The following is a 23,412-nucleotide window of genomic DNA, read 5'->3' on the forward strand; positions in this document are numbered from 1 at the left end:
TTGCTGGGCCAATCAGACCTCCTCACCTGTTAGTCAAAAATGGCCAAGCACTGAAATGCAATGCAAACGCCGGTCGGGCAGGCTGTTTTTGTCCGGCACAACAGATAATGGAAAGCATTAGTGTGAGGGGCTGATGCCGATGACCCTTTCTCTGAGGATGCTGGATCTCAGTGGCCCTCAGCAATTAGAGCCTTCTGGCTACTAATGAAGAGCTTGGAAGACGTAAGCAGAAGCGAGCGAGCAGCCATCGATCCTCTGTCAGCTTGGGGCTCCTATGCTGGGCCTGCTTCGGAAAGCGTGTCGACCTGCTCTTCTCTCACATGCGCAGAAAAAAAAACTATCTTTGTCTCGCTTAGCAACATAAAACTTTGTTTTCCTGTCCTATGGTGCCTTTTCCTTCTTGACAATAAAAAGTTTAAGGTGTGAAGTACGCATCATATCACAGCGCTGCATCTAAAAATGCGGAAAAGGTCAAATAAACACATTCCTTTTGGGGTCTGAGCATGCAAGAAACCCTCAAGTGTTGCTATGGTCATCTTCGAAAAATGATCAGCCTGCTAATTGAGAGCATTAGCCACAAGGCTGTGGATTCGCGTTCATTGAGAAGGACTGCAGAATTATGAAGTCAAGCAGAGAGGCAATTTCATCAGGAGCTGGCAAACACATTTCACCTTCGACACTTTGCATTGATGTTTGAGGGTTTCCAATCCAATTTCATTTGCTACTTATTTCACCAGGGTGACTCACTTGTTGACAGCGGGGTGGCGCCAAGACCATCACCTATTAGTCCTCGGGTGACCAACGGCACACGTGTACTTCAGAGGTGGGCACTTCATTTTATTTTCTTTCTGGTCGAGACCGGCTTCATCAGGCTGAATATGCATCCGTCACAAGAAATATGAATGCGTGCGTGCGAGCATGTACGTGCACACGATTAACATAGGTAAGCCTATGTTGACAAAATATTTTTTTTTTATTAAAGGATATTGGTTCAGGCATTTGGATCAACTATTCCTTAAGAAAGGGTACCACCCATTTTGTACATGGAACAAGGTACATATAATGACAAGTCATGTCATCTGCTGCTGTGCTGTGTGCATAGTACGTTGAAAATACTCGGAGACAAATTGTACAGCCTTAGACATTCAGGATGGAAGCTTCCCTGGGTGCCCAGTAATCAAGAGAGTGTGGCAGAGTGTCATGTCAATACTTGCTGACTCAGCGTAAATCCAGCAACAAGTCAAATTTCATGTCAATACGAGGGAGTCGCATGAAAAAACTCCTCGTTGAAATATTTCGATGGGATAAACGTGAGATTTTCACGCCACCAAAACAGACATCATTCCTGAATGGCATTATACCTTGCAGTAGATTCAACCACGATGTGTCCTTTACAATTTCTGGTGTTTTGTAGTTGGTGCTTCCCGACCGGTTTGAACTGGCTGCAAAGTGAGGTTGGAGTTCCACGCAGTAGCAAGCCGTATTGATTGGATATAATTTAATGAGAGCAGTTGCAGAGGAACAAGAGTCAGCCATCTGGCATAAAACCAATATAATGAACCTTAGTGTCAATCCGAATGGATGATTCCAAGCACTGTTGAATTCATTTTATTGCCAAGGTGCTACAATTAGGTGCAAGACTTTCTTTGAGCGGATGCCGCACGTAATTGATGTTGACAGCTCAACAGCCAAATGAATTGCCTTCTCGTTTTACAAAGTTTGGCGGAAGATTAACCTTTGGCTCGGCTCCGCTAGTCTGACAAGTTACAAACATCCAAAACAAATGTCCAACTGTCGGAAAGCTTGTTTTGCTTCAAACATAAACTTGCCACTCCGAGAAAGGAAATGAGCAGCAAGAAGGAAGATACGGTAAGTGGCCGGCCAACGCTATGCCAATGACATGCACTCGCTTTCTGCTGGGTTGCCTGAGTCTTATTAAAATCCCGCTCTTGTGCCCTGACAGAAGCGTTTTTCACGACCTAAAGGTGATAGCAATTAAAAGCTTTTTAAAGAATCCTCACATATAACTTCCTTACTTACACACTGCCACCAACCTCAGTGCTAAAACATAAAACGAATTGTTAGTCATGCCATTTGTCTTCACGGCTTTGCGTACGAAAAAAAAAAAAAACAGAACAAGACAAAGGCTTGTGTTTTGACAAGTGTGTGCAGTCTATAACGATATAATCTAATGAGTTTATATGGAAGGCTAGAATGTAATTCTCGTGGCACATGCAAGGCATGCATGCACAAGGCATGACCAAGGCAGAAGATGTGCAAGTTGTGTCTGTGTTGTTGAAACAAACACATCCAAATCTATGAAAACCTTCTCTGACCTTTTCCTCTGACAGCAGTGTCACCCAGTAATTGTTCCATTTACGGCAGAAAGAGTAACCGTATCCAAACTTGTGTGTGTGTCTGTGTGTGTGTGTGTGTGTGTGTGTGTAATTTAAGTCTCAAATATTTTGTGCCCAGTGCTTGAGCTTGCCCCCCCCCAAGTTCCAAGCCCCTTACAGTCGGCAAAGCTTCATGGTGAGAAACAAAGAAATGATTTCTACCATCGCTTAATCCACTTTAGAAAAAAATAAAAGCTTTGAACATTGAATCCCAAAATGAGAATGTGCCATGAGAGGAAAAGGGAAGTAAAAAAAAAAAAGATGGCTTGTTTCAATGGAGCAAGAAGGAAGATGTGACTGGCCTCTCACTCGACTGATTACAGACGGAGAGGACTCAGTGGAGTTCTTCTGCAAGTTCCGCCACCTCCATGTCGAGTGTGCCTGATACGGTCTCCCCTCCATTACGGGCCGCAGTCCACAGCCGTCACACACAGAATAACAAGCAGTCATCCTACCTTTAACACTTCAATTCTCTCCTGCAGATGGCCGACTGCCGACCGACCGACTCCAAACAATGTGACATTTTCTGGCCCTTTAACCGGAGCCCTGTACTTCATGTAAAGTCATACCAAGGATGTGGCTGTTGTCAGGAAAGTCTGTTAATTAAAGTATCTGTTACAGTGCATGCAAGCAAACAAGCATCTGACAACGAACCTCGATTAATGATTCTGTTTTACAGGACAGAAAAATATATCTTAAATAATATCTTCTCTTCTAAATAAAAGGTGTCAGCACCCGACAGAAGTATCAAGACTCATTCACTTGCCTTCACATGCAGTGGATAGTTTTTAGCAAGCTTAGCCACGAGCTAAAGTCGAGGGGATATATAGGTCTGTCATAAATTCCGGGACTGATGTCACAAATTATACCTTGAGGGTGTGCGAGAAAATAAATCAGCGCGTCTATAAGTTGTCTCAGTCGGTTACTGATGTAGCTGCGTCACCATGACAACGCCCTGAGCATCCATTGTGACACCAACCCAACATTTCAGAGCAAATATTTGGTAAAAAAAGTCACATAAGAAGCACAAGAAGTTCGATCTGGTCCCAAAACAAGTGCTTGGGTTTCCTTCCATGTTTCATAAACATGGTCAGTCTGTTAACTGAAGTCCGCAAATTCACCATCGGAAATAAATGTGAATGTAAATAGTTTTCGACGTGGTGCTGGCCGGTCCATGGTGTCGCATTTTTATCCAGTGTTGTGAAGAATCCTCCAAGGTCTGGTGAGTCACCCTGCCTGTCACGGACTCCATCGTGCCTCCATGCACTGAAGGCAGGAAGGCCGGGGTGGCGCTTCATTGACATCTGACTGACAGGAGGCTGGGGAGGCTTGGGAGCCAGAGTCACGGGAGCCAAAGCACTTTAGCCATTTGCGAGTGTGGGCATATTGCACGCTGCAGAGCAATGAAACTGGCAAGCTAAATGTAAATCTGGCGATTCCTTATAATTCTTCCATTCCATTGATTCGTTCAAACCACTTTTAGGATGGAGCTCGGCCATCATCTCAACTCTGCACTCCAAAAGCCCATTAGTGTTTTGACTATAGACTGAGAATCAATCTCGATGGGTGTGTGCAGCAGAGTGTTAGTCTTTGACTGAACCTAATCACAAAGCTATTATCTAGGAAAGTCAAATTACATCAACTGGAGAAAACCATTCACGTGTCCTTAGGGCCAAAAGCCTTATTCACAGAAATGGAGAATAAAAATGATGAAGGAGGCGGCAATACCGAAGCCTTTCTTTGGGACAGAAGCATGATTTATTTTTAGTGTCACATTTGAACTTTGGCCACTTGAAAATAATTGCATCATGCATAGATGGGGAGAAGCATGCTGTGTGTGTGTGTGTGTCCACTACTACTACTATGCTCTAGCTTGAAATCAGTGTTATAAAAGACTGTGATAAAAAAAATATATATATCATGACGTGTGGTAAATAATGAATGCCAAGTCCAACAATTCAGGGTTGCTCCACCACAAAAGCACGCCTGGCATAAAAGTGTGAGAAAGTTATGAAAGTTTTGGAGTCATCTCTTGCAATTTTAAAGCAGATAACCCTTGAGAAGGTAACTGGGACATGTTCTGTGGTGCTAGGAAGAAAATTCACCTTGCAGGCAGAGTAGGAACATTTCTATGTATGTATTAGTGAATAATTGTGAGAATCAAAATGATGGGATGCTTGGCTCCAAAGAATTCCAGTGCTTGCAAATGAATAGCAACAATATGGAACTCTGACCAGAAGGTTATGGGAGACAACAAACAGCCTTGATCTGATCTCATTGTCGTTCATTAATTTGATCTTTATGCTATTTGGTTTGAAGAAAAATGACCTCATGAGCTCATCTATCTCATTTCAAGCTCTGTTCAATTCTCCATTTTGGAGGTAAACAAAAGTCAAGCCCTGTCAAAATTCCTCAAACATGGCAGAAACACTTTGAATCTTTATCTTTGTTTGTGGCCAATTCAATTGGTGCGACTGATGAGCCCGTCAGTGCTGCTCTTTACTGTAAACGACTGCTTGGTCATCCCGGGAGAGTAAAGATTTATCGGATCCTACCGTCCGTGATACAATACGAGTTCAATCCAGATGGAAAGTCGACGGTTTGGGAATAACAAATGTTGCCAAAGACAAAGCTGTCGAACTATAGTCTTGAGCAAAGGCTTTTTGTTTGCTTTCAGGTCTGCCAATGTTATTAGCACCGATACAGGAATGAGCACTATTGTTTTCTGGCGACGATTGTTTTCTTGTGAGTACGACCACCTGCCATGGAAGGAATCCTTTGTGGTCTCGCTGAGAGCCAAGATGGTCTTTCCAAGTATGACAAAGCAATCTGAAAATATATATATATTTTAAAACTATTTACCAATTGTGGGCACATTTTTGCTTCATCTTGATTTTTGGATACATTTCTTTTTTTTTTCAGGCATTTTTGACCTAGCGGACAGTTTTGACTCCAGCCCTCATCAGAACTCTTAAGCCCGTATCTCACTGATAAGGCCTGAATGTTGATTTTTCGTCAGGGTTCGTTCAAGGGTGCAAGCAGTCGCAAAAACATTCACCGTCTCATAATATGTGTTCATTGTCTGTGGTTCTTTTCTATTTCATGCATCAATTTGTGCTCTGCCACCTTTTAAGCGGCAAAGAGACATGCCCATGCACCACTTGGCTTTTTTGAAACTCTTAAGAGGGTGGCCATTAGGAGTTCGAATCAAAGACTTCCTTGATTGTGTCTCTCACAAGCAGAGTGTGACTAGCTATTTATGATCTGTATGGAGAATCACTTCTGATTCTGATTCCACGATCCTTTTAGATTGACGGGCTTGATGAACTACACATCCCCCACTCACCGACGAAGATGTAAAAAAGGAAGGTCTTATATTGAGCTAGTTTTTTTTCTTTCAGTTTCTCAGGCTGGTTAACACTCTTCTCTGCAGCGTGTTAAGTGTGAGTCACTTTTATTTTGACTTTGCGGTGACTTTATGGTGTCACTCAAGCTCTGCTTCTGTGATCCCACCACCAGGCCATTGTCAGCACGGAGGACGTAGCTGCCGTGTCACTTGTCTCATCTGTCTTCTTGTTGTGTGTTTGTCCTCTTTGTACAAGCCTCTGCTGTCACCGTCGAAGACTTTGACCGTGTAGCGTATCAATGGAGTTCAAGTCTAATTTCTGCAGGAAACTTTTGACAACCATTCACTCAAGATTGTGTATTTGTATATACAGAAATGTATATATAATTTTCTTAAAAGCTTATCTGACTTCCAAGAGCCATTTCTCGTAAATCCACTTCTAATCACAAAAGGCCATGCTGGCATGGTGAGAACATGCAAAGTCCACAAAGGAGGTGTGAGGTGAGGTTCCAAGCCAGAACCCTCCAGAAATTGGTGTCGCTCCAAGATAATGAACTAGGGAAGTTCATTATGGATTTTGACAGGTACTCTCTATAGCACCTCCGTACTTTATATCACTGGAAGAAAATGTAATCGTCTGTTCAACTCAGAGCCCGGTTGGAAGAGGAGGGAAGGATTAGGCGGCACAATCAAGCAAGGCTCTGGGCATTCAAATTGGGGGTTGCATTCTATCCATGGCATTTCAGTGCCTCACGATCCCACCACCCCCTGATACATAATTCCTAATTTGCACATATTTGAGTGAGCACTGCCTCTACCTGAACACAGTCTTCTGCTGCTATTTGCATCATGCCCCATTTGACTGCCTGAATTTTCAATGGCTCCATTCGTCGATGCCCCCTTGAGGACACACACTTGCGCACGGCTTGATGACATCAACGGGGACCAACGGGACCAAAAGAAGACTCGAGCGTGAGTGTGACGTGGACAGAGAGCATCCGGTATAAAGCACGAGCGCAATGTTGCGTGCTCACTCAAAGTTGGCCATATACGGCTCAGCGAGCACCACTGTTGGAAGCTGCCAGCAAGCATCATCCACCTTTGCAACTGACCACTTCAAAGGCACTGAGGTGAAGTCAGGTGAGCTTCCGTTTCCCTAACAGGTAATAGCCTATTTCTGGACAAAAACATTTTTTTTATATTCCCAGTGGAAGATCTTTGAACAACTTGTTATCTTGCCTCGACTATGCAATAACAGGCATCCAAGTGAGACATCATGAAGTCGACATGCCTGTTCTTCCTGACTTCCTTCCTGATCTGCAACTTGATGATGGCGTGCAGAGCACAGAGCATCTCTGCCGAGGAGGACCCGGACCCGAGGAGCATGGACGACCTCCTCCTACACAGAGCCGAGAGCCTCCTGCTGCGTTCCATCCTGAGAAAGATGCAAGCAGAAGACGACAATGACGGTGAGCTAACCATAAAACACAATAGAATAGAATAGAACAGAATAGAATAGAAATATTAAAGTGGAATATGCTTAAGAAATATAAAAATATGATTAACCTAGCTATAAATGTGCATCCAATTCTAATAATAATTGGTGCTGACGGAAAAGAGAATATTATACTTGGCTTCCATCCACAGTTATATTGTTTTGAACAGCATAAAAGTATCATCTGTATGTACCATATTAGATGATACATATTTGAAAATGTCATCAAATTGTATGCGATTTATCTTGCAACCTTTAAATGACAGTCTCCTCTGTTAAAAGGTAAATTACGCACAAAACGCGCAATTACGCACGACCCAGCTGGACCGAAAAGTGACTCCAATTTTCCTCCTCCAGGTGGTCTCTCCTCTCAGCCAGCGTGGCTCACAAAGCGGCAACATCCGGGCAAGAGGTACAGCGAGGATGTGGACGAAGAGGCTGACGTCGGTGATGAAGAGTATTCGGATGTTGAAAGGAGACAGCACCCCGGAAAGCGCTCCACAACTCATGGACGCCTTTCGGACGCTCCCGTGATAGTCGTCCAAGGTGAACTTTCCAAACGGCAGCACCCGGGCAAGCGCTACGTGGTGATCCCGAGGAGCCGGCGGCCGCATCCCGGTAAGCGGCAGCCGGACGAGGAGGATGACGACGCTGAGGAGGAGGTTCACCTCCCGGAGTTGCACAGGCGCCAGCATCCCGGCAAACGTTTTTTGGATCATCCAGGATTGGCCACGATCAGTCCTTGTGAAGACCTCTCGGACTCTGTGAGATGTGCCAAGGCCAACCTGTTGCTCGACTTTTTAGACGACATCAGCGATATGAAACATGCCGAGGAGAAGAGACAACACCCAGGCAAAAGGTTTGCTCCCGAGGATGGACAGTAGATTCGTTGTAGTTCCATATACTGTATTGTCAATTAAACATTGTGTAGACCTACAAACTAACAATTAAAATGTACTAAAAAATCTACCACTTTTCCTCTTGTGGTTGTTTTTGACGTACACATTTAATTTATTTATTTAATGTACTGTAGTCAACATGTTGCGTAAATGTACGAACTATAAAATGAGGAGCCAGTGGTGGATGCGTGATTATTCATTTGGTGTTGCTGCCATCGTCAATTAAATGGACAGCAAATATTAGCACTGTGCCAACGTAATTGATCCAAATCGACGATAGTGACCACATTGAAATCTATGCCAAGGACAAGCCTTTGCTAATTGTTATTGATTTTCTTTCACGTCACTGAATAGAAATATAACGCAAATATAATTTGTCTCATTTATTTGAACTGCAATGGCCACGTATGCGTGTTTTAAGTTGAATTCGATATTCACCAATGTTCTGTTAAAACAATAAACACGTTGAATGCAGCGAGCTTGACAATGTTTCACAAACTTGCAAGTCAGCCAACTTTGTGTGAAAGTGTGACACTGCATGAGAAAAAAATATTGAGAGCATTTAGCGCACATGGGGAGTGTCGCATAACGTCGTTCCACCTCCAGCCTGGTAAGCAGCGACGCAGATCAATATGCAAATGAGCCATCGGACGGTAAAGACGACGCAAGTACACTCCGCTGGGTCAAAAATAACAAAAAATTGGACCGACACACATTTTGCACGAACCAACCCCCCAAAATATTTTTGTATATTTTGCAAAACAACCCTGGGTAGGTCCAATTTTTAACCCAACACTTTTAAGGATAGCTTACCTGCAAACACAAATGTTTCCTGTTGAGGAATGCACAGAACATTCCAGTAGAACTTTTCCCATTATAAATGCTATGTTTCTATTCAAGCTATCTCCAAGAATCTCCAAAATGAAATGCTTTTAATGCTGCTTGTTGTCATCTAGCGTGGCATCATACAGCATGTCAACAAATCAAGGTTTTTTTAAGCATCTTAAAAAGATCAACACCACAAATGTTATAATTTTGTTTTCTGGCTTATTTTCTTTGCTTTCTCTTTCTTTCTCTTTGGGGGAGGGTAGGGTCGGCCAGTTTTAAGTTCTGTCTCACTGAAGAGCACCAGTGAAAGTGATGACAACCATAGAAGACGGACAGCGACGGCAATGGCGTGCTGGGCAATTGGAAGAGCCGGGATTTTTCTCAGCAAATAAAATGCCTTGATTTTGATTGGATTAGTAGAACTCAGTAAAAGTCATGAATGCAATTATGAGACACCATATATGTATGAAATAATCACTAAAACGTATGTTATTTGATACAAAACTTGCATGATGCTGTGCATCAGCCAATTAATTAATTTAATAGCTGTCAATCCAAATAGATCTGAGGTTAAATTCCTCTGAACTAAGGTCAACTTTTATTGTCAAGCAACCCATTAAAGTCACACTGTGAGACTTCAAGATGAACAATTTCTTTCTGTGGAATAGAATGCTCTGCTCATGCTGAGCATCAACATTTTCATAATCTCTGCAACTTCTTTTCCACAGACGTATTTAGTAAAAGGTGAAAGATTTTTTTTGTACAAGAGAACAAAGAGGACTGCTAATCTGCTGTCGAAACAGGCTACTCAATTACAATCGTACCATTTTAACAGACGGTCTCCCCAGACCCAAACAATGCCACCCATGTCTTTCTAATGCAATCAGCATGGTCATGTAATTTTTTTTTTTTTTTACTGGCCTCAGTTGCACACATGTAAATGAGGGATTATTTGTGCACAGCACTTGGTTATCAAGGAGGAAATACCAGAGCAAAGCAATTAGAGCTATTCAAAATCTTGAAAAATTGGAAGAAAAATTCTAGGTTTTTTTTACTACATCTGTACTTAATATCTCAGGCAATATATTTTACTCAGTGAATGCTTATTTCTTCATAGAAATGGTGACATTACATGAGGAAGTTTTAAACGCCCTCAAAGAGTGGATTTGATTTTGCCGCTTTGGTCGGCGCTTGTGATTTGTCCCTGCTGACTTTCCGTATTGACCTCCTGACCTGCGTGTCACATGACCAAGCAGGCTGGAGTTTCGCTTCAGGCCATCTGATGTTGTCCAGATGTCAAACACTTGTCCGCTTGAAATGTAAGTATGGAACAGCACCGAGTGACGAAGACTGCTGTGGTAGTGAGGCGACGACGTCGTTCGCTTTTTCTTCTGCGAGGGCGAGGAGCTAAAGTAGCCGCGTTTAGCATCCCCAAGCTAGCATTGCTGCAGCCACACAACCAACATCGGCAATATTTCGACTAAATTTTAATGTGGCCGTGTCGTTTACCTTGGGTCAGCCCAGTTTTGGTTGCAATAGAGTGAAATTATTAGACGACGGGTTCATTTTTTTAGCGAAGTTGTTTCACTCGGTTTCAGTATCATAATTAGCTAAATTGTTTCATGCTAAAATAATTTAGCCTGGAAAAAGCATTACATAAGCATTTTAGTAGTGACATCAAGATCAGTTTGATTGGTTAAAATCAAACAAAGTTTACTGAATGAAACGCAGTTGTTGTTTTTTTGTGAAACAAAATAAAGTATGTGACCCAAGCCATGGGCAATCCTTGGAAAAGACCGCAGACATGAAAAGAAACTGTTGTACTTTGTCAGAAAAAAATAGTAGAAATAGCATTAATAACATGTAGTACGTACTAGTTTTCACTGTAGCTGTGTTACATCATGTCAATGGGTCTAAACCAACCTCATGCAATTGCCAAAACCTTCAGCAGGAAGTCTTCACCCAAGGGCACGTAATATTATAAACGATCAGTGATCACTAGATCAAAACCATTGTTCTGAAAAAGTTAAATCTAGGGCTTTTCTCCAATGACATCTTCAACGGCAATTCCTCTATCCCTAAATATAACAATTTTGCAATGTATAGAGCGGCCAACAAATCAAAAGATGCTAACGTACTAATTGCCAGCGAAATAGATAACATGGGAAAAAAAAAAAAAAAGACTTCTACACACTGACCTTGTCTTTTTGCTTAAATGGCAGGCTGAAGGAGGAACAAACATGGCCCGCTTTCCTCTCGCCGGTGGCGTGACCCGAGGATCGGTGCCGGAACTCTTCCGTCATGGCCGCTAGCTCCTACCCGAGCCCTTTTGAGGAGGCGGCGGGCGAGGTGAAGGAGGGCTTCCTTTGCCCGCTTTGCCTCAAGGACCTGCAGTCCTTCTACCAACTCCAAGAGCACTACGAAGATGAGCATTCTGGAGAGGAGCGCCACGTTAGAGGACAACTGAAAAGTAAGTCACGAGGGTCTCGGCCCAGCCCGCCCCCCGTGTGAAGTTAATTTCCCAACAAATGATGTCATCAAATAAATAAAAATGATTTGAAAAAAAGGTTTACCTTTTTCAAAATTCCGCATATGTGTAGGTTTGGTCCAGAAGGCAAAGAAAGCCAAAGACAAGCTGTTGAAGAAAGATGGCGACGACAGAGGGGACGGTGGTAGTTATGAGTCCTTCTACTATGGTGGAGTGGACCCATACATGTGGGAGCCTCAGGAGCTGGGTGAGACTGCAAAAGTGTGCGATGAAAGCGCACGCTGACTACAGCTGACAGAAAATCTGTCTTTCAGGAGCAACAAGAAGTCACTTGGACATGTTCAAGAAGCAACGCGCCGCCAGGATAGATCACTACGTCATCGAAGTCAACAAGCTCATCATCAGGCTGGAAAAGGTGCGTCCAACCTATCGCATAACAACTATTTGCATCGTCGTCAGTATTGGTGCTGAAAAAGTCAAATGCCCTTTCAGCTCACGTCCTTCGACAGGACCAACTCGGACGCGGCCAAAATCCGAGGTTTGTGCAAAACGGCGAGCTCGTTGCGTGCGGGAATGTTTATGCGCCTGATATACGTCCTCCTTCCCAGCCATCGAGAAGTCGGTGGTGTCTTGGGTGAACGACTCCGATGTCCCGTTCTGTCCCGACTGCGGCAGCAAGTTCAACATTCGCAACCGACGGCACCACTGTCGACTCTGCGGCTCCATCATGTGCAGGAAGTGCATGGACTTTGTCCCCTTGCCTCTTGCTCGTATGTATCTCACTGACATGACCTGACATTAGGTACAGCTTCAATGGGTTATAGCTGCGCTGCATGAGTAGCTTAAAATTCTTGGTGGAGTTGTAAATTAAAAAAAAAATGTCATGAGATGTACACAATGCGATTCTGTCTTTTTTCGTGTGTTCATGAACTGACAGAGAAGCTCATCAATGGCACACGTGAAGCTCTGAGTGTCCCTGGCGTCGGGCGCGCTCAGTCCCAGTCGCCCAGCGGGATGGGCTCCAGGAGAGGCAGCATGAGCAGCCTGAGCAGCATCACGTCCATGCTGGACGACAAGGACGACGAGAAGATTCGCTGCTGTTGCCACTGCATGGAAACGCTCTTGAAGCGTCAGCTCAAGTTGGACGAGAAAGATTTTGTGCCTGATATAGTCAAGCTTTACGAGGTTCGTTCAAACTGGGGTCTGCAAGCCAGCACTTGGAATGCTGCAAAAACAATTGGCATAAGCGGGCTTGTCGCTTTCTTTTCGGGAATTTCAAGTGTTATTGAAATCGTCACTAGAGGGGGCAGTAATGTTACCAAATAGTTGTCTTTCTGTTAGAGGCTGAGGGCATGCATGGACAAGGTGGACGAGAAGGCCCCAGAATACATCCGAATGGCCGAATCGCTCAAGTAAGTTCGTTGAGGCACGTTTCCTTTTTTAGCAGATGCCCTTGACATTTCACCATGCTGCGACGTGAACTTGATTCTTTGATTTCGACCGCATTCTTCCTCAGCGCCGGAGAGACGACCTACAATCTCGAGACAGCGGGGGGGCTTCGACTGGAAGTACAAAAATACTATGAATTGATTGATGCTCTCAGGTGAGTGGCTGTCCTCCATTTGAAAATGGAAGTCTTCTTCAGTATCAACGTGACTGACCCTCTTTGCTGTTTTGTCAGCAAGAAGATTCTGACTTTGGGAATGAAAGATGAGCCGCCGCCGCATCCAAAGACGCTGCAACTGCAGAGGATGGTGCGCTATACAGCCACGCTGTTTGTCCAGGTGAATGGCAGCCTCGGAGCTCATGTTCTCTGGAACAAAACTGTCATTTTTACAGGGAAAACGTTGTGACATTATAAAAGGAATATTTTTATCATGTCAGAGCTTTTAAATTGGAAGGAGCAGGAATGAGTCATTGGTTTATTCTGTTTGCTTCATTGGCAAGAAAATTCAAGCATGTGTTCCGTCTCGATCGTAGGAGAAGCTGCTCGGCCTTATGTCCTTGCCAACCAAGCAGAAGTATGAAGAGCTGAAAGAAAAGAGAAAACAAGAACAAGAAAAGAAACTCCAACAAGAGAGGCTGGTGAGATGCCGGAACCACGCGGCTTCCCTTTTTAAAAAAACAAGATCTTTTTTTGTTGAGTTTCAAGTTTCCTGCTTCACAGGCTGCCCAGGAGGTCCTGAAGAGGAGGCAGGAGTTGGAAAGGAACCGTCCGTCCGCCGATATCAACGGAGAGCAGCCGCAGGCCCCCCGGGCACATCGCCTGACCAAAGCCGGGGGCTGGTTGCCCTCCTCCGACCCGGGCCACCCGCGCAGCACGTTGGAAGACCCCCTGCTGCAGCAGATTGACAACATCCGCTCGTTCCTCCGGCAAGCGCGTGAGGCACACAGGACGGACGAGGTGGCCATGCTGGAGGAGAACCTGCGTCAGCTGCAGGACGAATACGACCAGCAGCAGACCAGCCTGGCCATTGCGCTCTCTCAGAAGCTGGCTGACGAGGAGAACCTGCAGCGGGGCGAACTGCGCCGCCTGGAGGCCTGGGAGAGGGAGGAGAGCCAACGTACGCTTCCCGCCTGCGAGACCTCTCTAGCTCTCAGCGTTCCCGCAGCCCCTTCTCAGGATTTAAGCCCAAGAGATGAATGTTCCGCCGCAAAGCAGAACGAGGAGTCCCCTCCAAGACTAAGAAGCTTAGGTGGCCAGGTTACGCCCCCGAGCGGAGACGGACATAGCAACCCGTTCCTTGAAGAAGGCTCGACTCCCATCGAGGAGGACCCGTCCAATCCCTTCTGCGAGGACATCAAGAGGGAGCGCGGGAAAGTGACCAACGGAAAGGAAGAATACAACCCTTTTGACGACGACGATGAGGAGGAGGACAACGCACGGGCTGACCATGTTCCCAGCAATCCCTTTGAGGAGCAGGAAGACGATGAGAAGGGTGATGACAACGCAGACAGCGGCAACCCCTTCTTAGACACCCCAAACGCCGGCTCCTCCACCAATCCCTTCGACTGCGACGACGACAACTTGGACTTGATCGAGGAGGAGCTGCTGCTGCAGCAGATCGACAACATCAGGGCCTACATCTTCGACGCCAAGCTCAGCGGTCGGCTGGATGAAGTGGAGCTGCTGTCGGAGAACCTGAGAGAGCTACAGCGCGCCCTACAGGAGCAGAAGAGAAGCAAGCGTTGAAGTCACCAGTCGGGCAAAGGAAGCGCTTCCGAACGTGCAAACGCCAGATCCTTTAACATCCGTCTTAAGCACCATGTACTCTGATTTTCTTTGCACAATTAGAATCTACTCATGTTTTTTTGCTACTACTTGAAATATGTACATTTCTTGCACACTAATAGGACAACGCCAGTATGTGTTTCTCCTCTGCCTGTTCGTACTTTTTCCAGCACTAGTAATTGGTTTCTCTACAAGTATGCCAAAAGTCCAACGGTAGTACTCAAACACAGTTTAGAATCCGAATCATCAGTTCTCTCAGTGCACTGTGTTCTTACTGGAGAGGCCACAAAGCGTACTAGTACATGGACCTGAAGCTTGAGCTCCAAGAATATGGACTAAGTGCTGCCTAATAAGCCCAACGTGGCAGTAGTCGTCCCAAAAATATTATGAATAACACACAGCGCTTCGACTCGTCTGCTCAGCCAATTATTTGCAGATTGAAGGAGGAAAAGAAGAAGTGACACACTTCCGCCTGCTGCCGCGTCTTTGCTATGCGTGAGAGGAAAAAGGCCACGCAGACAGCACGCAGGAGGACACATTCATGGGAAAAGCGGTTCGCTAAATTGTTCTGCTACTGATATTTGAGCAAGTGAAGCATGAGCCACCAGCGTGTGATTGGCTCTGCAAGAAGGTGTCAAAACCTGTTGCAAGCCCACAGGGAGGGAAAAGCTTACACATCTGAACTGTATTATGGCCACTACAAGTTGATATTTGGATCCAGTAATGTATCACGTTTCATCCGAATGAGCATTCCTTTTGGACACCTAAAGATGCAAAATGAGCAGTTTAGATGATGGAGTGTGGAGGGGTCAATACCACTATGACATGCCTTTTGATGGCCTCGTCGCAATTGGTCAACTCTGAGCCGCCAAATGTTTGCACGCATGCCATTGTGATGACAAAAATCTTCAAAAAGGTTTCCTCTATTTAAATTTTTTTTTCATTGGAGATGTCATTTTGACCTGTCACTGCTGTGTGTATCAAGTATTTAAAAGATTCTCAGTCACAAACAGCCTAAAAGGCACCTTATGCTGATATTGACTTATGGACTGACAGCTGTGTAAACGTCTCCCAGTGTATTCTCGATTGGTGCATGTGGTGTTCAGTGATGACGTCCCTCCCTCTGGCTCAGCAGTGAGGACTTGCTGCTTTTCACATCTGCCGCATGCACGCAAAATGAATGCCAGCAAGTATTAACACTCACTAAATGTTTTATAGCCCTGCGATTAACTTTCTTCACGTGCTAACACTTGTGTCGATTTTACAGTTTGATATATTGCATTTTGGACAGTTTATTAACATCCAAGCACAAGTAAACAAGTCAAATGTTGATTTCACGTGTGCGTGATCATTATTTCGTTCTACACGATGTCAGAAAAGATGCGCTTCAAATCCAGTCGGGCCTCTGTCTTTAGGTTTTGAAATATCCATTCTGCAGGAAGTCCTGTATTGATGAGGGTCACACTCATATGTCCTTGCATCTTTCCGGATTCTTCAACATCAAATACAAACGCTTCACATATTTGTGACAAGGAAAAGTCTGCTCTTCTCCATCATTTACTCCTGCGCCGCTCTCATCTGAGCACGATACTTTCCCGTCATCTCTTTGGGCAATGGTGTGGTGCTGGGACAGGGTACCTGACCCTCCACCTCACAGATGCACTCCCGCAGACAGTACTTCTTTGGGCCAAAATTGGCAGGGTTGGAGGCCTGCATCTTTGCTTGTGCCTCTAACTCCAACACCGTCCTGGGAAGCAAACAAGGTCACCTATGCGTAGCCCTTCATCACTAATGCGCTATCCAAACAAATTGGGTGTATGTCAATTCAATGACACAATCAAAAGGTTCAAAAGAACAACAGAAGGTAGGCACACTAAAACAAAACCATGTAATGAGATGTGACATCGAGGCAAGTTATCATTACAGCTTTTGCTTGCAACTTACTGGGATTTGCCCAAAATGGTCCTGATGTGTTTTGCAATGTCTTTGTGGTCCTTGCCTTCCACATCCACCAACACCTGCTCGCCATCATCTAGACCAGAGACACCAATTAGCTTGGCTCTCATAGAAAATACAGCAATGTTTACCAACCATTGGGCTGTGAAAGACCATCAATTATCTCCAATTTTCTTATTCATATGGCTGTACCTCTGCGAGGCACGTGCAATGAAAGGCAGAACCATAACATTAGATAGCAAAAATCGAAGCATTCCATTTTTGGGACATTTTAGTTTGATGGTGTGCTGTGACATTTTTTTGCTAAGGTCAAGCATATTACTTGGCTCAATAAGTTGGCAAACACAGTACTAGCTGTCAGACATGACAAGACTACAAACCCAAATAAAATTTCAAAAATGGCGACGGCGTCATGTTTTTGAACATCATTATTTGAAGCCACGGGTTTTTGTACTGAATTTGAGGAATGTTGAAGAACACGAATTTCCTGCGGAGCAAAAAATAAAACAAGAGGCGTGAGTATCGACAGGTTTATGTCTTAAGTACTCATGTACGTTTTTTTCAATTAGACCTGACCTTGCTCCGTCGCTGAGCTCTCCCTGCGTGTTGTAATTTACCGTCATGATCTTCACTCGGTTTTTAAAGATTATGTCGCCTTTCTGGAGATACTGCAGCGTCCTCCTAATTGGAAATCTTCCTTTCATAGGCATTTTAACACCTTCTGCAACAAACTAGCATTTGAAGCTGGCTGGCTCACTAACACTGCGTGACTGTGGTACGAGAATAATCGGCGCGTTTTGATGACGTAGTCTGCGCGATTGTCAAGAGGTTGTCGCCATTTTATACCGGGAGTCCCGCAACGGTTCCGCCCCATCACTTCCGGCATGAACACCATGCAAAATAAAATCACTAGCTCAAATACTAAATTTTCTATTCGCTTGGGATATTCCACACAGTTGCATCATGCTTGTATCAGTGCAAATGTTTTATAATGAAAAAAGTGATGCAAGCTTTAAAAGAACAGTTGAACAAAATAAAATTATTTAGTTGTGTAGAATGAATGTGTGAAATCCTTTGCGTTATAAGACAAAGAGTAGGTCAAAATTCTGGATTGTGCCATTTTATTAACTATAAAGAAATCAAGTCAAATTCGATGATGGCTAAAATATCAATTATCCAATTATGCTACCAGTGCAGTACCCAGCTTTCATCCATCCATCCATCCATCCATCCATCCATCCATCCATCCATCCATCCATCCATCCATCCATCCATCCATCCATCCATCCATCCATCCATCCATCCATCCATCCATCCGCTTACCCTGGGGTTGTGGGCATGCGGGAACCTATCATTTTGGATCAAAATAAATAAACCCATACTCATCACAAACAAGTCTATAAATCAACATGATAGTTCTCAGGTTGGACATTTGGTGTTGCAGAAGTCCCCGGCCTTGAAGAGCATTAAGACGTTGACCAGTGGAAACATGACAACAGAGCCCACCAGTGACCCTGCTTGAGCTGCTGCACCACACCAAACAAGAGCACTATGACTGCGGTCACGCAGGATGACGCCTACCATCACTTTGACGTAAGACAAAGTTCCAGTGAAGAGGAGCCATGAGAGGACCTGGTGAAGGTGAAATGGACAACATTGAACTTGGATGGTTATTTTTTGCCCCCTAATGCTAATCAGCTGTAAGCAAGTTTCCATAAATAAAACAACAAATGTAAAAATCTCTAATCACTTAGGAAATGAGCAGAATTGCTTTTTAAGAAACGGATCGTTGCCATTTCCTAGATAAGGCTGCCAACAGATATGATGTCACACAGTGTTTACGCAACATGTTTGCGTGTCACTCACTATGATTACTTCTCCTGCTATGGAGCCCTGAAGTAAAGGACAGGGGCTCATGGCGGCCATGGCCATGTTATAGCTGCCAAAGCCTGTCCCCAACAGCGCCAGCACACCCAGAAACAGAAGAGACCTGAAAGCACAAGGAACCGGCAATTACACTCACATGCAGTGAGTCTACACATAATTATCATATTTAGGCATTTATCATTTTTTACACCCATCCGTCCATCCATCTTCTATATCGCTTGTCCCCACAGGACTCGCAGACGTGCCAGAGCCTATCCCAGTAGTCATTAGGCAGTAGGCGGGAGACACCCTGAACCGGTTGCCAGCCAATCGCAGAGCACATAGAGACAAACAACCATCCACACTCAGACCTAGGGGCAATTTGGAGGACTCAATCGGCCTACCAAGCATGTTTTTGGCATGTGGGAGAAAACCGGAGTTTCCGGGGAGAACATGCAAACTCCACACAAGGACAGCCGGAGGTGGAAGCAAACCCGCACCCTCTGAACTGTGAGACGGACGTGCTAACCAGAGCCCCACCGTGCCGCCCTGGCATTTACACACTGAATTTGAAATAAAAACTGAAAAAAAAATCAAGATGAGCTTCAACCTTCGTTTAACAAATCTCACACGTTATCATTTAGAAATTACAGCGGTCTTATGCAGAGTACCAAATTTGTCAAAATAGTTTCACAAGCACGTCTTGGCTGTGTAATTTCAAATTCGGTGTAATGGTATTTTAAAGGCAAATTCAATCACCTGCTGAGGAAATAATTGTGATATTTTTTCAAATTGATAAATATTTTTATACTAATAAGAATAAAGGTACATATCACTTATTTTGATATTTTGAGCAGTAAAAAGTTAATATATCTATATTTATTTATATCATTATATTTACATTTATATTTGTTTATACAGAAGTCTTTCAGCATGTACTGAGTGTGATTCATCAGTGTGAGTGCTCGAATGGTACCTGTTTTGAAAGAACATTGCAACGGTGCACGCTACTGGGTTGGCCACTGAAGCCAGAGCGGCCGAGAGGTGATAGGCCAGGTTTCCATAGGACATGCAGGAGTATGTCTGCACGGAGGGCAGCATGCCATTGGTGGCGCCGTTGACCCACACCACCAGGATGTAGATGAAAGTCAGCTGGTACACAGAGTGATTGGGCTCTGCGGGTGGGGGCCCTATATGGCCCTCCTCCTTATACTGCCATTTTCGATCTTTTCCATTAATCTCTGCCATAGGATTGTCCAGGCCGGAGCAGACCGACGCCACGGAGCCCTCCATCAAATTTTCATCAGATGGCAGACGAAGCCTGTTAAGTCCGACAAAAGCAGCCAGACTTATGCACATCATGGCTGTCAGGAAGATGAAAAACACCTCAGTGGAAAAATTGGCAGGTAGATATTCTGTCTGGAGGGCCCACATGTTCCCACGTGTGCGGTTTCCTTCTATCCCCTGAGTAGAGTTCACACATTTAGCCATGCCCACACCTTGGGCCAGAGCCACGACACCGGGAACAAAGCCGCTCAGCCCTTCCCCGATAAAGTAGGTGGTGATGTACTCGGCTGGAAGCTGCATCATAAAAGGCAGGAAGGTGACAGAAGAGGTGCAGTCCACTAGCGAGAGGAAGAATGTGATGATGAAGAAGGCCGTGCTGTGCAACGCGCCAGCCACGACAGTGGTTCGGTCCCAGAAGAAGGTGAGCAAGATGCAGGACAGGACGCCAACGGAGAGGATGGCGTAGATGACGGCACGTTCATTCAGGCGGCCCGGGCAGGCTTTGTGCATGAGCGTGATGAACAAAGGTCCCACGTTGGCCATCTGGATGAGGACAGTCAGGTAGGAGGGCAGCTCCCAGCCCTCAGGGAGAGTGTTGACGATGAGCGGCAGCTCTACCCACAGGCCGTTGACGGCCACCCAAGAGCCCAGGCCAAAGGCGCAGGCGAGCATGTGGACCAGAAGTGCCATCCTGGCCTGAAAAAAACAATGCAATTCCTTTTGTGCCACACCTGGAAGACAAAAAATCATCTGTAAACAAAGAGAATTGCACCTTGCCTGTTTAAAACATTCTATAACTCTTAAAACCAGCACTCAAGTCAAAAATGTTCTTTGCAATAAGTTGTACTTGCCTGTCCGACCCGGCTAGTCCAAACACTTTGAATTAATATTCTCTCTGTGCAATATAAATTAAGCGGAATAATCCGTAACAAAGAACATTTTTAGTCCCATTTGAAGAGAACAAAAACTATTGTTTTTAACATTTTATTCTTGTGCAATGTTTAATTAATGTGCAGTACATTTTCCAAATCCTTATTTGAATTTATTTCATATTTAAGTGCAGTGTTAATTTAGAAACAGTTTAGAATGTTACCGTGGTTTACAATAACCCCACTTTATCGGGGAACACAAAAGTTGTATTAAAAATACTTCTGTCAAAAATACCCTAAATTCTTCTCATTCTTATAGTAATTCTTCTCATTCCTATGAACAGGTTTTTTTTTTTTTTTTTTAAATGGTTCTAAAATGTCTCCACTTAACTTCCTATGGAAAGTTGGAAACAGCACAAATGTTTCACTCTAATTGTCACTGCAGCTGTAAAAAAAAAAATGAAGCCCATCAGGAAAGTCAAGATGTCTGCTCAGAAGTCTGAAGCTTCAACAATGTGGGCCAGGTCACAGAACCCGCCGCTTCCATGATGATGGCCACAACCCCCCCCATAGTTGTCCCACTCATAGAAACACACCCCAGTGAGGCACGTTCAAGAAAGCAAATAAACAGTGCCCAATTACCCAAAATACTCACACGTCGCCTTCGGCGTCCCTGCAGGCTTCAGAGACGACTTTGTGTGATCACGCAAAGACGTGGAGTGGACAGGTACATGAATGGGTTGGGGCGATCACATGATTTCCAGGGTCAGAGTCCAGTTCAGCTGTGACTCCTGCATAACAGAGAGGACGTCTCTCATAATTAGGTCAGGTCAGATATTTTGCAAGTGTTTGTTAGTTAGCCGGGGTCACCTTGGAGTAACCTGGCACAAGTCAGAGTGATATGTGAAACACTCGGCAGAGTTCTCCACAGTGTCAATCTGGGACTAACCACTCCTCTGTGATCTGCTCTGGAAAAGTGTTTTCCATGAGAAGTAACAAATTGCACAAGGGTTTTCTAATCATCCATTAGCCTTCTATCAAAATTAGCAAACATTAACCATTAAAATACTGGAGTGATGGTTGCTGGAAATGGGCCTTGATACACCTATGTAGATATTTGTTTGCTGGAAGAATAATCATTTACCACATTAACAACGTATAGAGTGTATTCCTGACTAGTTTAATGTTATCCTTGTAAAAAAAAATATTAAAATAACAGTAGATTAGTCAACACAACTGATTTTCAAATGGCTTGTCTTGCCAGGGAAACATCAGAAAGTTTGTTGGACTCATACAACAATTTAAACATTCAGTCTGACTCAGAACCAGAGTTTGTAATAGATTTGTAATAAATCAATCTGTTTGTAAATACATTAAGAATTCAGCAAGTTACAAGTATTGAATTGAGTAAATCATCCAATTTACAGCCAATGACAGTGCACCAAAGCAGTCCTCTATTAAGCCACAGGTGTCAAACCCAAGGCCTGGGGGCCAGATACGGCCCACCACATCATTTTATATGGCCCGTGAAGACATATTTGCATTAAATTTATGTCATTACTAAAATTGTCTTCACTCTTTAAAATCTTCTTTTTAAACTATAAGTTTTCACTAGTCTGATTTGAAAACGATTTGTCAGTTTGTTTTGTAGCTTACACTGTACATAATATGAGGCGTTCATACATATTTGGGTTGACAGTCATGGGAAACTATGACTATAATGCGGCCCATGACAAAAATGAGTTTGACACCCCTGCCTTAAGCCATCTAGCCCTTCCTATAGAAATCTGTGCTCTGAAGGAGGTTTCTCAATTTTGAATGTTTTTTATGGTTGCATAAGTCACCATGACACTTGCAATCTATTTTTATCATTATTATTGGTGACATGTTATCAGAAAAATGATAACAGCCTCGCCCTTTTACGTCAACTCTAAAACCTGCTAAACAAAAATATATATACGTATGAAAAAATAACATTACATTTCACTTTTAACTGCATACGTATATCACCATTGCTTGCTAATTTTACTATAAAAGCTTTTTAACTTTTGTTCGGTTACTCAACTGAGAAAAACGGCCTGACATGGGGCCAAGACCGATTTTGAGTAGTCAGATGTGCGGATTATAATATTTAGAGTTTAAAAAAGACATTTTTGAGCGTTACAAGCAAATAGTAGCACTAATTTACTGGAACGGACTTTATTGTTACTCTTAAAATGATCATTAATACCGGACCTACTGGTGTTTATTTTGCTGCATTATTGCGCTGCCCCATTGCTTGTTGTGGTAGACCTGCAGACTTTTTTTTTTTTTTTTTTAAATAGTGTGTGTTGCTGCCATCCTCTTTGCAGATGTAAAGCCCGGATTTGGCCATTACTGTCAAAATAAATGCTCATTCTCTTCTATATTAGGCGTATCAGTCTTGACCAGAAACTGACCACCAGGTTAAGCAAAATGCTGTTTCGCAACCACACCAAAGCCTACAAAGTGTGATTTAATGAAAGAGAAGTGAAAAACAATTGCACAAATGGTCAGAGTCATTGTTTCTACTTTCAAGCACAATTTAGGCACATTGACAGCAGATGTGATTAGATATAGCGGGCCGCCATGCGCATGATTAGAACGAGTCAGACAACTACCCGCGCAAGATATAGAGGTCACGTACACGCCTTATTGCCTGCAAAAAAAGCTACTCATCAGCTTCTATGTACACTGCATGCACACATTACACCTTTCTACATTCCAAGAAA

General features: G+C 43.9%; 4 protein-coding genes and 1 long non-coding RNA gene across 6 annotated transcripts; 3 read left to right on the forward strand and 2 right to left on the reverse strand.

Annotated features, from left to right (window-relative positions):
- The first annotated feature begins 6,650 nt into the window (after nt 1-6,650).
- On the forward strand, nt 6,651-8,206 carry trh (thyrotropin-releasing hormone). Of its 2 annotated transcripts, none has more exons than XM_088361673.1 (3): nt 6,651-6,905; nt 7,001-7,211; nt 7,595-8,206. In XM_088361673.1, the coding sequence occupies exons 2-3, from the start codon at nt 7,019-7,021 to the stop codon at nt 8,119-8,121; spliced, it is 720 nt and encodes a 239-aa protein (XP_088217799.1). In that variant the 5' UTR covers nt 6,651-6,905; nt 7,001-7,018; the 3' UTR covers nt 8,122-8,206. The 2 variants fall into 2 exon arrangements, with proteins under 2 accessions (XP_088217799.1, XP_088217807.1); XM_088361681.1 differs by having other exon boundaries at nt 6,651-6,882.
- Nucleotides 8,207-10,147: 1,941 nt separating this feature from the next.
- On the forward strand, nt 10,148-16,021 carry rbsn (rabenosyn, RAB effector). Its single transcript, XM_088361652.1, has 12 exons — nt 10,148-10,283; nt 11,187-11,434; nt 11,565-11,699; nt 11,767-11,867; nt 11,945-11,990; nt 12,061-12,222; nt 12,390-12,637; nt 12,794-12,864; nt 12,969-13,055; nt 13,134-13,236; nt 13,433-13,537; nt 13,620-16,021. The coding sequence occupies exons 2-12, from the start codon at nt 11,266-11,268 to the stop codon at nt 14,643-14,645; spliced, it is 2,253 nt and encodes a 750-aa protein (XP_088217778.1). The 5' UTR covers nt 10,148-10,283; nt 11,187-11,265; the 3' UTR covers nt 14,646-16,021.
- On the reverse strand, nt 15,961-17,463 carry mrps25 (mitochondrial ribosomal protein S25). The gene is made up of 4 exons (XM_088361693.1): nt 17,217-17,463; nt 17,021-17,127; nt 16,629-16,716; nt 15,961-16,431 (listed from the first exon to the last, which is right to left on the reverse strand). The coding sequence occupies exons 1-4, from the start codon at nt 17,348-17,350 to the stop codon at nt 16,242-16,244; spliced, it is 519 nt and encodes a 172-aa protein (XP_088217819.1). The 5' UTR covers nt 17,351-17,463; the 3' UTR covers nt 15,961-16,241.
- Nucleotides 17,048-19,168, forward strand: LOC148401923 (uncharacterized). The gene is made up of 3 exons (XR_015854365.1): nt 17,048-17,155; nt 18,085-18,668; nt 18,758-19,168. It is a non-coding gene; the product is annotated as an uncharacterized LOC148401923 (long non-coding RNA).
- Nucleotides 17,610-23,284, reverse strand: slc52a3-1 (solute carrier family 52 member 3-1). The gene is made up of 5 exons (XM_088361663.1): nt 21,533-23,284; nt 21,318-21,453; nt 19,483-20,524; nt 18,507-18,630; nt 17,610-18,272 (listed from the first exon to the last, which is right to left on the reverse strand). The coding sequence occupies exons 3-5, from the start codon at nt 20,481-20,483 to the stop codon at nt 18,060-18,062; spliced, it is 1,338 nt and encodes a 445-aa protein (XP_088217789.1). The 5' UTR covers nt 20,484-20,524; nt 21,318-21,453; nt 21,533-23,284; the 3' UTR covers nt 17,610-18,059.
- Nucleotides 23,285-23,412: the final 128 nt, after the last annotated feature.

Source organism: Syngnathus floridae, chromosome 2 (genome assembly GCF_059516105.1).
Source record: "Syngnathus floridae isolate MCC-2025c chromosome 2, RoL_Sflo_1.0, whole genome shotgun sequence".
NCBI lineage: Eukaryota > Metazoa > Chordata > Actinopteri > Syngnathiformes > Syngnathidae > Syngnathus > Syngnathus floridae.

What these genes read in the sequence shown, in the direction of transcription:
- slc52a3-1 (XM_088361663.1), bottom strand. Translation starts at nt 20,483, where the DNA reads ATGGCACTTCTGGTCCACATGCTCGCCTGCGCCTTTGGCCTGGGCTCT. An exon ending in GCAATGTTCTTTCAAAACAG is followed by an intron (nt 18,631 to 19,482) that starts GTACCATTCGAG and finishes TTGTGCTTTCAG; the next exon opens with GTCTCTTCTGTTTCTGGGTG. An exon ending in TAGCAGGAGAAGTAATCATA is followed by an intron (nt 18,273 to 18,506) that starts GTGAGTGACACG and finishes CACCTTCACCAG; the next exon opens with GTCCTCTCATGGCTCCTCTT.
- trh (XM_088361673.1), top strand. Translation starts at nt 7,019, where the DNA reads ATGAAGTCGACATGCCTGTTCTTCCTGACTTCCTTCCTGATCTGCAAC. An exon ending in AGCAGAAGACGACAATGACG is followed by an intron (nt 7,212 to 7,594) that starts GTGAGCTAACCA and finishes TTCCTCCTCCAG; the next exon opens with GTGGTCTCTCCTCTCAGCCA.
- mrps25 (XM_088361693.1), bottom strand. Translation starts at nt 17,350, where the DNA reads ATGCCTATGAAAGGAAGATTTCCAATTAGGAGGACGCTGCAGTATCTC. An exon ending in GAGCTCAGCGACGGAGCAAG is followed by an intron (nt 17,128 to 17,216) that starts GTCAGGTCTAAT and finishes TTTGCTCCGCAG; the next exon opens with GAAATTCGTGTTCTTCAACA. An exon ending in ATTTTTGAAATTTTATTTGG is followed by an intron (nt 16,717 to 17,020) that starts GTTTGTAGTCTT and finishes TCTCTGGTCTAG; the next exon opens with ATGATGGCGAGCAGGTGTTG.
- rbsn (XM_088361652.1), top strand. Translation starts at nt 11,266, where the DNA reads ATGGCCGCTAGCTCCTACCCGAGCCCTTTTGAGGAGGCGGCGGGCGAG. An exon ending in TCATCATCAGGCTGGAAAAG is followed by an intron (nt 11,868 to 11,944) that starts GTGCGTCCAACC and finishes ATGCCCTTTCAG; the next exon opens with CTCACGTCCTTCGACAGGAC. An exon ending in ATATAGTCAAGCTTTACGAG is followed by an intron (nt 12,638 to 12,793) that starts GTTCGTTCAAAC and finishes TCTTTCTGTTAG; the next exon opens with AGGCTGAGGGCATGCATGGA.